The sequence below is a fragment of the Myzus persicae genome, unplaced genomic scaffold (genome assembly GCF_001856785.1).
Source record: "Myzus persicae strain clone G006 unplaced genomic scaffold, MPER_G0061.0, whole genome shotgun sequence".
NCBI lineage: Eukaryota > Metazoa > Arthropoda > Insecta > Hemiptera > Aphididae > Myzus > Myzus persicae.
This window is the reverse complement of record NW_019102393.1, coordinates 266,559-282,223: the sequence shown is the minus strand read 5'-3', so window position 1 is coordinate 282,223 and position 15,665 is coordinate 266,559. Positions and strand designations below refer to the sequence as shown.

Sequence of the window (15,665 nt, the reverse complement as noted above, 5' to 3'; positions counted from 1 at the left end):
TTGAGTGTATTATTATTAAATTTAATATAGTACATATCTAATATTGTGTAATAGTAAAATATAAAAACAAAAATATTATAATTAGATGCAAATTTTAGAAAAAGTATACTACACACAAACATTACAGTCGCCTGCATTTAGGACAAACCATCTTCTCCTTCGAGTTCATTTATTGTTAATTTTAACCCTACCCATTTTTTGATGTATCTATAAAATACGATTTATGTTGTAAAATAAACAAATACCTACGCCATAACCGGCCAGATTACCTAACCTAACCTAACCTAACCCCATTGAGATACTCCTTCTTATAATAATATAATATAACAAATAATGCCGTTTTATATTAAACAATCCTGTTCATAAAATGTGCAATATTACAGATATAATGTTGCTATATTTATATACACATCAGGAGGACGCATATTATTATATTATTTTTTACATATAGTATGGTGTTCCCCGCAGCTGCAGTGGTGCATGTTTCCACGTTTTAAAAATTGCATATTTCGATGACGTTTTCATTTAGGTATAATATTATGATCGAGTGTGCAGGCTTTACATAGTATGACATAATATTTTTTATGAGACATTGCATGGTATTACGTTTAAAAGGGCGCAACTGTAACGCGCATAATTGTACCGAAAAAAAGCACTTTCGCAATATTTTGAACAACGGCCGAGGGCCGTGGACATATTTCCTTTGCCACAATGTGCATATATATTTAGACCTGAAAACTTCACGACATTTTAACGTGGGATCTCTATGTATTTTCACTTTTTAAACGGCTTGTAGGCGAACGGCATTTGATTTTGTTTTCGTAATTAAAGTTCTCAAATTTATTTCGACCGAGAAAATTCAAATCATTCGTAATACTGCTTACACCTGTTCTAATTTTGTGATTCTCGAGTGCTAGTTACCTAGTAATAATTGATCTACACTAAAATCTCACGAGTCATAGGTACATCACATATTTTATTACCTATAATATTATACACTGGAAAAGTGCCAATAATCTATCTTCTATTTTCATTTGTAGTCAAAGGTTATGTTCAAATAGCCCTCATATATAGTTGAGCCCTTCAAGTTCTCATTTGTTCGTTACTGTTGCCACCCTATATTAACAAAATTAATTATATAAAACCAATATTATTATATGTAGAATAACATAATATGGGCTCAAACAATATAATTATATGTTTACATAGGTATTATATTATTATGTACGATACAGAATTTCGTTAATATTAACATTTATAATATACAAACATGATTAAGTTTTTTTTATTGTTTTCTAGGAATTATTTAAACTTTGTGATTGAAGAATTAAAAGATCCTATACGGTTTGTTATTTTCATAACTCTATACGTTTAGTTGAGTTATAACGTCGTCTTCGCAAACTAATTTTGTTTTTATTATTCCTTAGAAACCTGCCAAGAGCAATTGCAATATCATGCATACTCGTCACTGTCGTGTATGTCTTCACTAATATAGCTTTTTATACAACTTTGTCACCACAAGAAGTCCTGACTTCAGAAGCTGTAGCTGTTGTAAGTATTTTAAACACATTTAGTGCATATGTATTACAATCCCGATTAAAAATACACATTAAATTCGGATAGCATATTATTAGTACATTACATATAGTTGGTAGATTACGTTGTTAAGAGTCCATCAATGTGCTACTTCTTTCGTTTAGTATAAATAGATAAACACAAAAGATACACATAAAAAATTGTATTTTGTAAAATAAACAAGAAATGTTTCAACATTGCAGTTTAAACACAAAATTTATATATATGTATTACCCATTGGTACTGAAATCATGCTAAATTAATGAGAATTTTTAAGTTATAGTAGGGATTTAAATACTTAGGGCCCAGAACCAACCTGAGATCGAAGCCACATTGATAATATTTGCAATTTCAAAATACAAAGTAATTGAATACGAAAAAATCGCATTCACTGTAAATCTTAAAATAATAAATATCTCAAAATAAATGTATACTTAGGTACCTATTACCGTACATTGATTTAAGTTTTTGTTTTAGACGTTCGCGGAGAGACTGTACGGTCCAATGGCATGGACGATTCCCGTGTTTGTTGCTTTATCTACATTTGGCGCGGTCAACGGTATTCTGTTGACAAGTTCAAGGTGAAAACCCATTTTTTACACTTACATTTTAAGACTATAAAACCTAACCTAATGAGTAATGACTATATAAATGTGAAACATTCGGGCGTCACAACTTCGTTCCTTTAAAATCAAGTACCTACCTATTATTGACGGACTGTTCTTAGATATTACAATAATATATGTTATTTTTTTTTTTTTTTTTTGTGTGGTATCGAGAACCAGAGGGGGGACCGCGTTAGCATTACTTCCCCTCTGGAGCATTACTTCCCCTCTGGAGCATTACTTCCCCTCTGGGGCATTACTTCCCCTCTGGAGCATTACTTCCCCTCTGGAATATATGTTATACAGTTTTAATGTTTTATTATGCGATAGTAGGTAGGTAAGAATGCTAAAACATTCGGCTTTCCCTAAAGTTTATTAATTATTCGTTTTATACAAAATCAAGTAAAGTCATAGATGAATATACTGTGTTTTTATTTTCTTATCTATTTTGTCTACTGTGTAAAACGTATTGTATACTTTACGTTTACTTTAAACAAATGTAGGCTAAAAATCTTTGTTGTTGAAGCCTTAATAAACTTTATAAATAAATGACTTTACGTTTTTATGTAATGGACAATGGTGATAAATGATAACCAAAAGTGTTTAACATCAAAGAATTTAACATTTTAATTTAGAACTCCTAGTTATTGAAATTTTTTGTTTGAATCGTGAATTGTATTTTTAACATGAATAGAAAAATAAGTCGTTTGAAAACATGGTAGGTAGTAATTATTAATAAGGTTCAACGATTTCTCAAAAAAAATCTTATAGGTTCCTCCTTATTATGCGGAGATATTGTTACAATCTATATGATCATGAACTCTAAGATTCATATATTATCAAATAGTACGCATATCGTCTATTTAAATATTATATAATATTATTACCTCTTAGTTTTAAATTGTTAATATTCTGACTTACAATTTTTAAGCATAACTAAAATATCTGGTTAGATCAACTTTTATAATAACGGCAGCCCGGTTATAAGTACCCACGCGTATTAAAAGTAAAAAATTGTTAATTATCGACTATTATTTTTAATTTATAAAATATTATATTATATCGTATATTATTATCATACCTCTATGTAGATTGTTCTACGCCGGAGCTTGCGAGGGACAAATGCCACAGATCCTGACAATGATCCAAATCAACCGATTGACACCCACACCGGCAGTCATATGCATAGTAAATATTATTATGATAACAATTAACAATAACTTTAAATTGTATGTAGGATAAAAAAAAAATACGCTCAAACAAGTATTACGTACTTAAAGGTAACTGTTACAATAATATTTTTATTAAATTTTATCTCATTTTCACAGTGCTTGCTGTCTCTGATATACTTGCAAATATCTAACATTTACGCTCTTATTAATTACGTGGGATTCGCGACATGGGTAAGTTTGAACAATATGCTTAATAAATAATAATCAATTGAACCAGACCATACCTAATTTGCGGTCACGTACATATTGTGTTGTCGTATGTATTGTATTTGTATTTTGTATATCGTTTCAGTTGAGTATCGGTGTGTCGGTCTTGTGTATACCCGTGCTGCGTTTCACTCAACCCGATTTGAAGAGGCCGATCAAAGTCAATATGTTCTTCCCGGTCTTCTACATCGCCGCTACGCTTTTCGTGACCATAATACCGATAATCGCTAGTCCGGTTGAAACAGGTGGGTGTACATAAAATAATTTATAAATTATATTGCTCATTCCTTTCTCAACATTTTATAATATGGATAATGTATATTTTATTCGAATTCAAATTTTTGGAATTTTTAAAAAGGTACTATTTGTAAATACAATGATTTTTGTACAGTTCGAGGAGTATCCTGTTGCGATAAAAACTTTAATAATAATTACTGCACATTTTTAAGCAAATTATTTTAGAATATTTTTATGACCCACATACCTATATAATTGAATTTCTAAGTTATTAAACTTTGTGTACACATTTCTAAGGATAATAGTCCTTAAAAATAGTATTACATAAAATATATATTACCTAAATTATGTTATATTGCTATCATTATGTAATAATATTTAGTCTAGTATTAATTATATCTACTCGTTTAATTTGTACAAATTATAAAATATAATAATAAGATTAATCATTTTCAAATCATCTTAGAACCCCATATTTTCTGAATCTATATTTATCGTGCAATTATGTATACCTACCTACTATTATCATTAGAATTTAGTGCACAAAATGTAACTCAGAATCTACTAGTTCGAATTTTGGTCTAGATGCATTAAAATGTTAAGAAAATCGATATTTGTAAATGTAAATAGGTATGAAAGAAAATATAAAGTTTGTACCAACGTGATGACACAGGATAGTGCACTCCTTATAAGTGGTATAAAAATGGTACATAATACATGAACGTATAGTTTATAAGTAAGTAACTGCATAAGATTTCCGAAAATCAGAATTTGAATAAATAGGTTGGTACATTATTAAAAGCTAAGCTGAGATGAACATCCTACATTTCTGCATAATATTATATAGGCCTACCTACCTATATTAGAGGTACAAAAAAATGTATCTTATATATATTTTTTATTTAATATTAAACGCACTTAGACCCACGAAACCTAGGTAGGTACCTGAAATGCGTAGTATAAACTTGTATAGTTGTATGGGCTGTGAAAAGCAAAAACTATTAATAAAAATGTAATTGTTTAGTGTCGCAATAAGGAAACCTAATAATAGTGTTCTATTTGATGACGCGAAACTATTGAACAAATGTTTATACTTAAAAAAAACCTACCTATTTAAGACTACATAAATATCAAACAAATTTGTATGTATAAATACAAATTTTAATTCACATGTTATTTGTGGAATAAATGGGCGAATGGCCCAATAAAATTGTAGAATGCTTATTTTAACACTTTAAGCACCCTCTCTCTCCGTATTGGTACTTCCAATATTCCAATCCATAATTGTTACTGAAGAATATTATGTGTTTCTAGGGTACGGATGTTTAATGATATTGACCAGTATACCGGTGTACGGTGTGTTCATTTTTTGGAAAGACAAACCCATGATATTTCATAAAATTGTCGGTAAGAAACACATTTACGATTTACTTGTATAAAGGTACCTGGGATAAGTATATCTCGTTCATATAATAAACACCAAAAACAATATTATTAATCGTGTGTGTGTTATACACTAGGTACCTACCTATTATAATATATCTACCTAGTATCTACATGGTTGTTTAAATTCAATATTTTCAGGGTGTTTAACACGTTACCTCCAAATACTTCTTATGGTGACCACATCAAAAACGCCGGCCAAAGTTTAAAACTTAAACACTTATCACAATCATCACAACTATGCAACAGTAAACGAACAATAATATTAATATATCAATAATACCCAATAATTCCAATAATCATAATAATAATATAATATGTTATGTGTGGTATACCTAATATGTATTTTAAAAGTACCTTTACCTAAAACTAAACAGCAATATAAAAGACAATGAGTTTTATGTTACCCTCGCATTCACATAACATAATATTATATTAAGTGCTATCTAAACGAATGTTTATGTTTTACGTATTAAGTTTTTACATTGATGTAATGTTACCTAAAATATTTATAAAAATGTTAATAATATTTATGAAGGTGTTGCACGATACTATATACTCACCTACAGGCTAAAGTGATTATAATACAATTGTTTTTAAATTCAATTGATATGTACTATAAAAATATTAATAACATTTTGTTTTTAATTTTTATACCAAACACCAAATCAGTATTCAGAAATGACAATAATTAACGATTTATAATAATAAAAATTTATTATAAAAGTAAGAACTTAAAATGATTATTATCTATATTTATATGATTTCGTGATATTCTTCGTTTCAATTTTGAATTAAACTCAAATGGTTGTAATAGATTAATACTATATTTGAATCATAGATATTTTATGCTAGACAAGAACTGTGCACAACAACAACATTACGAGCGGCGGTAAAACATCTCGCAGTGATGTAGGCCATCTTGACGAAAAAATACAGTGATGCATATAGTGGTGGCCCTGGGGGGATGGCTAGGGGTTATGTCAACCCCTTATCCCCCCAAAATGGTCCCTTAAATCCCCTTATTATATCTTATGTTAAAGTACCACAATTCATTTAAATGTGTTACTAGGGTTCTGAGTTAGGAGCTTATAACATTTGTATATTTCTTATAAAATCCAGTAACTTTAGTACTCATTCAGTAAACACAAAGCGCCCTCTGTGTTTTGCCGCTTTCCATATACTCATTGCTTGTCTAGTAGTATAAGATATGTGAATTAAATAATGCTTAGCAATGTAGGCACACATGTATAAGTACTTTTCAGTTGTTAAATATTTTACTAAAAATATCTACAATATATATATATTTTTTTTAAAAGCTTTTATTCTTATGTGTTATTGAAATATTCATTTAGCATGACTAATTACAATGTATTGAAATTATTTCTTATGGATATTGACAGTTCTTTTATAATTAACCCCTAAGAAACTATGAAAAACTAACGATTTTACTTTTTATATTGTGGAAAAGTAGAACTTTGTTAACCAAATAGAAATTACTCTAGTTCTGATTATACCAACTTAAATCTTAATCAAAGAAATAATTAATAATCCTATTTAATAATTTATATACTATACATTGCATTTTTACTTCTTTAACTACCCAATAATTATAATCATAACAATTTTATATACTTGTAAGTAAAAACCTTAATAATAATAATAATAAAAAAAATAATTATAATATTATGACTACCAATATTTACAACTCCAAACTTCTAAATATTAGAATATATTATACTTAGGTACTAAGTAGTCTCATTAAAATTGTTAGGTGAACCTATTATAAACTTTAAAAGTGCCTATTTGTTCTATAATTTATAATGATTTATAGGTATAAATATTATTTTTTAGATTGTTGGTTTATTTATAATTGTTAATTTTAACCATTTAAAGTATTTGTTATGTTTGGTGTCTGTTAGCAATAATTTAGGTCTATATATTTTTTTTAAATTTAAATCATGTTTCATTGCCTAAAAATTGGTGCATTGATATTTTCAATAATTAACACTGAATTATATGAAAACTGTTGAACTTCCAGCCTTTGATTATAAGCATTAATAAGTAACATTTTTAAAACAAATATTTATTTTTATAAAACAACAACATATTATGTTTTTTTTTTTATATACAATCATTAGACGATCAAAGAAATTAAGTTTTAATATCTATGAAATATATTATATTATGTATGGTTACTTTTTACAATTTTGTATAATTTTTTAATCTTATTTGTTGGTTTTTGTAAAAGATTTTGTTATATGATATCAATACTTTACTATTCACCCTTGTGGATACCTATCTCTATTCTGTAGGTATTTATTATTTATGCTTTAATGTGAATGTTATGAATTATCTTGTTAAAAATACATACATCATAATTTGTATTTTTTTTTTTTTTAAGATCTATTGTTTTAAGTTACTATAATTCTATAAAACATAGCTAATAATCATATATCTTCCAGTAATAAATAAAGTATGTCACTTACCTATTATGTTAAAACCATACTTGCCACTTGAGTATACATAGGCCTATGCATTTTATTCATTTAATCATAAGTACCTATTTACAATAACAACTACTACTTAATTCCTTTTCATAGAATTATAAAAAAAAATATGTAACACAGTAATATTTTATAATAAAAATTATTAATTATATACTTAAGAGGACACAATAAGGTTTTTTTTAATAACCAGACTTGATTTTTTTTGTCCTGTTATTAATAATTATTGTTAAACATTATATTATTATTGTACTGTATTAGATGGTACCTATAACTGTTTTGTACCTTAAGTTTAAGCATGACTTATATAGTTATAATATACAATAACCTAACTATATTTAAGACGAGTGACAATATAATTCATCATAATACATTCATATTACATTATTGTTATTCTAATATCCTATATTTCAATTATTGAGTAGGTAACAGAATATTAATTAAGATTTAATATGTTTACATTTTACATTAAACAATTATACAAGTAAAACCAAAGCTGGTGACATAACATGGAGTTAATTGTAATAAGGGGGAGGGGGAGGGACAAAATATAAAAAATATGTTTTACCTACTATATCTAAAGTTTATTAGGGGAAGTGTAAAACATTAAATAGTGATCCTCGGAGTTTTGAAGGATTGTAAAATTATTGAAAATGTATCAAGTTAATAAATAATAATTGTACTATTTATATTATAATGTACACAATTTTAAATGTATTTGTATGCTATTGTGGCCATTTATTTAAAAAGCTTTTAACATAAGTAATTAGATAGTTATCTAATGAATTAATAACTTATATACAATAAATATCTATTGTTATTACTAAAGATTCTTTTAGTTAATATGAAAAATAACAGGTACCTGGTACACGTTAAATTAAAACTGGTTTATACAAATCTGTAACTATTAACTGTAATTAAATTGACGAGCTGAAGGGGGCAACAGCCTTCATCGATTATTCCTATGATCAAAGCAATAATTAAATTACCTTTATTACCAAATATAATATTACCAACATTAACCTACATTCCAATATTAAGTTTTCAATTTTTTCCCTTGATGTCCAAAATGTATAAATGAAAGTAATAAGAATATGAGATTGATATTTATGTGTTGTTTTTAATAGTAGTCATTTAAGGGTTATCTTTCACTATTCAGTTTACCATAGTAAAAAGTACAGCTTCTATGTGGACTACTGGACTACCTACATTTTATAAAAAAAATAGCAATTTAAATAAGTTATTTTCAATAAAAAAAATATAAATTAAGAACCTACTTAAAAAATTTTTTTTATTGTTACAGCATCAACTACAAGGTTATTACCTTAAAATAATAGTAATGAATTAAAATTAAATTTAGTTAGGTATACATTTCATTTTTTGATTTTTTTTTTTCATTATGTTTTGTGTATCATCATATAGGGTCCTATGGCTTTGTATAGATTGTCTGGGATTTTGCATTCTTTTCTGACCTCCGTGAAGATACTTTAAATTATATCTTATGCTAAAAGAGTTGGACAATTATTTCTATTTTGGTAGCAGAAGTATGTACCATAAAGCTCAAATCACATTAAATTGTTTTCTCAAACTCTATTAACTATTTTGACAACATCCATTATGTGATGAGGATAGTATTTATGCCAAAATGTCTTATTAGAAACTAACAGGACTGTTACATTTTTTTTCTGGATAGTTGATAGTTATAACTATTAACTGACCAAATATGGTCAATAGTTAACAGGAGCTACTAGAAATAACATCAAATGAAAAATAAATAAAACTTATACATTACCTAATTAAATTATTTTATTGTGGATAATCAAATTCATAATTAAATACAATTTATTTTATATAATATGATTAATTACTACACGGAAACAAAAAATATTACTTAGTATATAAATTTAAGAATATATACTCATATTTACTTCTGTTCAGTTTCTTCGAAAGGGTAAGGTGGTGCAAAAGCATTGAAAAAACAGTTGTCTTGTAACTGAAATAAATAAACATATGCAAATTAAAAAATTATTTAAAAATTGAGGTATTCTGTGTTAAGAATAACACAGAATATTATTATGTTATTTCCGTACTTTCTCAAATAAAATAACAAGTAATGAATACAATTTATACTTCCTATTGGTTTCAGAGCAATGACAAGTTATCATAAAAAAATAATTTATTGATACATTATAGTTCAGATACCTATGTGCTTACAATAGCTATATAAAAGTTAAAATATTAGTATTAACCATTTGGTTGGTACTTAGTATATATATCACTATGCAATGTTATTCAATCATTATACACTTTCCCAAATAAAATGAATGAATATTTCTAGGCACACTACTTATTAACTGTATTAAATTATGCAGATATAATCATTATCTTATGCTTACAAGTAATTTATACTACTTAGGGTATTGTTTTCCTAACTTTTATATCTTTACTATTGTTGTTATCGGTAAAATAACTAAAACAAATTAAAAATTTCAAAATTCTGCACAGAATATTGAACTACAGTGAAAACTCTTTATAACGAAACTCTTTACAACGAAAAACTCTATATAACGTAAACATTACATAATAATGGTTGGTTTGCTATATAACCCATTAGACAATTCATTCTCTATAACGTATTAGTCACTCTCAATAACGAAACAATATTTTATGTTTCATAATACAATTTACGTGTTATCGTATCTATTACATATATAAACTATAAAAATAATCGGCAATAATGCCGAGATTTCCAAGAACGATTACATTCTTTCATTATTTGTAAAAATAATGATGTGTTTGATATATAATATTACATAGGTACATACCTTTATACATAAATAATTAAAATTTTGTTTTTTTTAAACCCTCTCTATTACGAAAACTCTCTATAACGAAAGAAATCTCTTGGTCCCTTCAGATTCGTTATAAAGAGTTTTGACTGTATTTAATAGATTATAGTAAGTATGTGAGTATAGTATATGGTGAATTCTAGAAGCTGGCAGAAGTTATATTCTTATATAATTAAATTGTAAACGTAATATTATAAGCAGTAAACAGACATGTTCAGAATTGTAGATGGATACGGGTGGGTGTCGGCTGGTAAATTTTTAGGTTTGCCCCCATTGGTTCGCACCAAAGTGTCTACTTTATGCAAAACACTGGTAGTGAACGGTGTGTACATTATATAATATTTATAAAAATATGATATCAATAGTAATAGGAAATACTTACTACGTAGATGGACGTTGCAAGAGCAGCAATTCCACCAACTAGTACTAGATTGTATTTGGTATTGGTTTTTCCATGGTATTCCTTCCAGGGCACCTTTGGGACTGGCATGTCATCCATCGTCAGGGGTTTGTACGTGGCGTGGTGACCATCGGCCTTAGACCGCACGGACGTTCTCAACACGGCTATAAAAACATATCGACAGAAAAGTTAGAGTCACGATCATCGTTTATCGAAGTTGGGTTGAAATTATAAATTCGAAATTATGCAGATCATATCGTCGCGGTAGTGCGTCAGTCGTTATACAAGTACTTACAGTTGGATTTCTTCAATTGCGCTAATATTACTCTTGACATGGTGGTGATGATTTTAGTTTCTTTCTTTCGACAAATACGATATAATTGTGCAACGGTTGTCACCCGCGGCTCACGGCAAGTCCAAAATAGTATCGAACTATCGACACACGAGACACGACCTTTGCAGATAATGGAGAAGAAAACTTAATCGTTCCGCTGCAAATGGTTAACAGCTGATGCGTTGATCAGCGACCGCGATTATAAATTGATAACACAAGTCCCGTCCGAATTCAAATGGTTAAGTACATAATTTTTTTTTTACGTTGGTAACACTATAAATGCAACAGTCACCGTATCTCTATCCTTATCAATTTTCTGTCAATCACCCTTTACCGGCTGGTGGCTGTACCGCATGTGGCATTCACACATTGTGTATTTGACATTTGTATACAAACTAGAAGTCTGTAACTGCCTACTGAGTACTGACTAGTGTAGTAGTGTCAATACTGAATAGTGTCTAGTGTCTACTGTCTAGTCCTGACAGTCCTGTTGACTTCTGTGTAGTGTTGTAGTTCATGGATTTACGTCGGACTTGTTAATAGTAATAGCCACATCCAACAAAATGACCGAGGACGCAGTGAGCACGGTGTTGGCCCGTTTCAAATCGGAAACGGGCGAGACTGTCAGCAACATGATGGACCTGCCTCGAGACGTCACTGTCAATCATTTACAACTAATTTGCAATTCATTACTCAAACAAGTAATAATGATGATCAATAGATCTCCGAACACTACCTGCAGTGTTTTTCACGTAGTAACTTAACTAATGAAAACCTTACGGTTTTAGGACGAGTCTGTGCCCTACGCATTTTTTATTGACGACAAAGAAATCACTATCAATCTAGACGAATGTCTTGATGCGAAACAAAAATTCAGCACTGAACTCGTAGTAGATATTGTCTATCAAGAACAAGCTGTTTTCAAAGTGCGACCCATCACCCGATGTACCAGGTCAGTGTTTGAATGAAACATAAAATGTGCCTACATAGATAACTATTATTGAATTTTGGAAGTCACCATAAAACGTTTTCAGTTCGTTGCCAGGTCACGCCGAAGCTGTGATATCAGTACAGTTCAGTCCAGACAGCCGGAAATTGGCCAGTGGGTCGGGTGACACGACGGTCAGGTTTTGGGACCTTGACATGCAAACACCATTACATACTTGTGAAGGTTTGCCACCTACAATTATTAATATCTTTAAATTTAATCATCATTAATATTAATTTAGCAATCTTATAATCTTATGTGTATTACAGGTCATAAGAATTGGGTGTTGTGTATTGCCTGGTCTCCAAATAGTAAATATTTAGTATCCGGTTGCAAAAATGGAATGATTATGTCTTGGAATGTTGAAACTGGCAAACGGGTTGGTCCACCAATGACTGGCCACAAGCAATGGATTACCGCTCTATGTTGGGCTCCTTACCATTTATCCCCAGAGTGTAGAATGTAAGTAAGATTTAGGTTTCTTTCTACTTCATTGAATTCTCTACAAATTAATACTATTTTTCTAGATTTGCAAGTAGTAGTAAAGATGGGGATATTCGCATTTGGGATATCATACTTGGTCAGTGTCAAAGGTCTCTTACTAGTCACACTCGCAGTATCACTTGTTTGAAATGGGGGGGAACAGGCTTATTGTATAGTAGTTCACAAGATCGTACAATTAAAGTTTGGAGAGCCGATGATGTAAGTAGTATTATCATAATGGACTTAAAAATTTGTATTGTAATTTTATGTGAAATACAGTTCAATCCCTATAATCTGGCTTTGCAATATTCCAACACATCCAGTAATCTGACCCTTCTTATGACGAGTTGTCATCTATATTTGTTTTTTTGTTCTTTTACACTATTAGTTAGCCTGTGTACTAAATAATCAGAATTAAAATTTTAAAATTTTTAATTATTACTTATTTATTATGGTGTAAATGTAATACTTGAATAATAATTTAATTTAATTAAAAATAACCCATAAATAATTATTTCCAATAGTCCAAATATTTTGTAATCTGACAGTTCTGGCTGGCCCCTTATGTGTTGGATTGGATTAATGAGACTGCACTATAAAATTAATCAATTTCTTACATCCTTCATTTTAATGGTTTGTTTAGGGTGTTTTATGTAGGACGTTGGAGGGGCATGCTCATTGGGTGAACACTCTTGCACTCAGTACTGATTATGTGATAAAAACAGCAATGGTACCCCAACCTTGTTCTAACAACGACAAAAGTATATTTACTGCTTATATTTAAATATTAATTTTATTATTATATAATGTGCCTTTTTTTATAGCTGATAATGTATTAGCTGAAGCTAAAAAACGATATGAAGTGGCTGTAGCAAATGGTGGTGAGCGGTTGATTTCTGGATCAGATGATTTTACACTTTTTTTATGGGCCCCTGAAAGTAGTAAAAACTCTGTTGGTAATGTTCTAAAAATCAAAAATTCTCATTAATCCTGCTTTAAATAACCATCCGTGTACATAATATATTATCAACAATAATTGAATGTTTTGCTTATTGTGTAGCAAGAATGACTGGACATCAGCAGCTAATTAATTGTGTACAGTTTTCACCAGACACGCGGTTAGCTGCGTCTGCTTCATTCGACAAATCTATAAAATTATGGGATGGAAAAACTGGACAGTAGGTTTGGTCATATATTTAAAATAGTTCATGTGTTGATGAAAAATTGTTTTTTTCTTAGATTTCTTGGAACAATGCGAGGGCATGTACAAGCTGTTTACATGATTTGTTGGTCTGCCGATTCAAGACTGTTAGTCAGTGGAAGTGCAGACTCAACATTAAAAGGTCTATATTTTTAAAATTTATCCTAATGAAACATTTAAACAATAAATAATATTGTATTGTTTAGTATGGGACGTGAAAGCCAAAAAATTACAAGGTGATCTTCCAGGTCATGCTGATGAAGTATTTGCTGTTGATTGGTCTCCAGATGGGCATAAAGTTGCTTCTGGTGGAAAAGACAAAGTACTTAGGCTGTAAGTGTTATTATTTTTATTTCATTTATATTGTTTGAATGTGTGACTTGTTTTAACAATATCTGTATGAATAGTATTTTGATTTTAAAAAATGAACAATGAACACGAATGTTGTAGTTATGATATTGTTTTAATATTGCTTATCGTCAAATTTTTTAATTATTTATTCTATTTGTTTCAGGTGGACACATTAAATATTCAAATGTTTCTCGAAAATAAATTATTTACGGGTTAATAACATATTTTTGTACGCCACTGAATTTTCAATGTATTAAGTTATGTAAATAAATGTTATTATTATTTGTAATATATACATTTTTGTTAGCTTATTTCTGTTGTTTTGTTTTACACTCCACAAATTGAAGTGAAATTTGTCCAAACAAAACAAATAACACAGGCATATCATAGATAGCCACAACACACCACCGCACCACACCATGTTCAGAATTTATGTATGAAATTTTATTAAGATTTTATAATGAAAATTAATATAGATAGTCGGCTACTATGTTAATTTCTATAATTATTTCAAATATTTTAACATACAAGAGTATACACATCAAAAGTGTATATAAAACATAATGAATGAAAACATATGTAATATGTCCCTAAAAACTAAAAATATACCCCTAATATAAATAAATAATTTGTGGGTATGTACAATGTAATTGTTTGATAATTTAAAATGATTTAAATTATCAATTTTGACAGACCTACAGGAGCGACTTCAATAATTCAAACGACTTCAACTCCAAAATTGGTACCCCCATGTTGTAACGTTGAGCCAACACTGGGTTGGGGGGAGGGATTTAAGGTCATTTTTTACCAAAGAAAAAAGTTTAAGATTTACTTTATATGTAATGCAATACATATACATATAATATAAAAAAGTAACACATACCTTTATAATTTGTGTCATTAACTATTTGATCAGTGGTCATTAATTTTGCACCAATAAGATACAAATAAATATCTAATAATTAAATATTTTTTTAGTCTGCTATATATAGTATGAGTATAGTGTGTGCTAAATTAGTCTCGTTTTGTACAATCATACTTTTCTCCTTGTATTACTACCAGGTCATCAGTAAAACAAAATATATTACATATTATATTCAAATTTTGTTTCAATTTACCATTAACTATTAAAACTATTATAACTGTACCTGGTATAAGTCTTTGTATAGGTAACATTCTGTAACTTAGTGTGTTGTCTAATCAGTGGCAAACTCAGGATTTTGTATTGTGGGTCACTGTGGCCTACAACTATT

The 15,665-nt window shown here is 29.0% G+C and overlaps 3 protein-coding genes across 3 annotated transcripts in view; 2 read left to right on the top strand and 1 right to left on the bottom strand.

The window, feature by feature from the left end:
- LOC111032009 (Y+L amino acid transporter 2) overlaps positions 1 to 7,399 on the top strand; it is a 43,550-nt gene extending 36,151 nt beyond the window's left edge. The window contains exons 6-13 of the mRNA XM_022312166.1: positions 1,300 to 1,344; positions 1,428 to 1,551; positions 2,053 to 2,156; positions 3,272 to 3,368; positions 3,509 to 3,583; positions 3,705 to 3,864; positions 5,171 to 5,263; positions 5,441 to 7,399. Of these exons, the coding sequence (XP_022167858.1) occupies positions 1,300 to 1,344; positions 1,428 to 1,551; positions 2,053 to 2,156; positions 3,272 to 3,368; positions 3,509 to 3,583; positions 3,705 to 3,864; positions 5,171 to 5,263; positions 5,441 to 5,508 (766 nt within the window). The 3' untranslated portion in view covers positions 5,509 to 7,399. The remainder of the gene's footprint in view (positions 1 to 1,299; positions 1,345 to 1,427; positions 1,552 to 2,052; positions 2,157 to 3,271; positions 3,369 to 3,508; positions 3,584 to 3,704; positions 3,865 to 5,170; positions 5,264 to 5,440) is intronic.
- A 2,197-nt stretch (positions 7,400 to 9,596) lies between these two features.
- Positions 9,597 to 11,549, bottom strand: LOC111032013. Its single transcript, XM_022312169.1, has 3 exons — positions 11,351 to 11,549; positions 11,038 to 11,219; positions 9,597 to 9,799 (listed from the first exon to the last, which is right to left on the bottom strand). The coding sequence occupies exons 1-3, from the start codon at positions 11,388 to 11,390 to the stop codon at positions 9,731 to 9,733; spliced, it is 291 nt and encodes a 96-aa protein (XP_022167861.1). The 5' UTR covers positions 11,391 to 11,549; the 3' UTR covers positions 9,597 to 9,730.
- A 162-nt stretch (positions 11,550 to 11,711) lies between these two features.
- Positions 11,712 to 14,723, top strand: LOC111032010 (notchless protein homolog 1). Its single transcript, XM_022312167.1, has 11 exons — positions 11,712 to 12,090; positions 12,178 to 12,341; positions 12,424 to 12,560; positions 12,647 to 12,839; positions 12,905 to 13,079; positions 13,504 to 13,621; positions 13,685 to 13,816; positions 13,921 to 14,038; positions 14,100 to 14,203; positions 14,268 to 14,394; positions 14,576 to 14,723. Exons 1-11 carry the CDS (start codon positions 11,953 to 11,955, stop codon positions 14,586 to 14,588), a joined length of 1,419 nt encoding a protein of 472 aa, XP_022167859.1. The 5' UTR covers positions 11,712 to 11,952; the 3' UTR covers positions 14,589 to 14,723.
- The last annotated feature ends 942 nt before the right edge of the window (positions 14,724 to 15,665 follow it).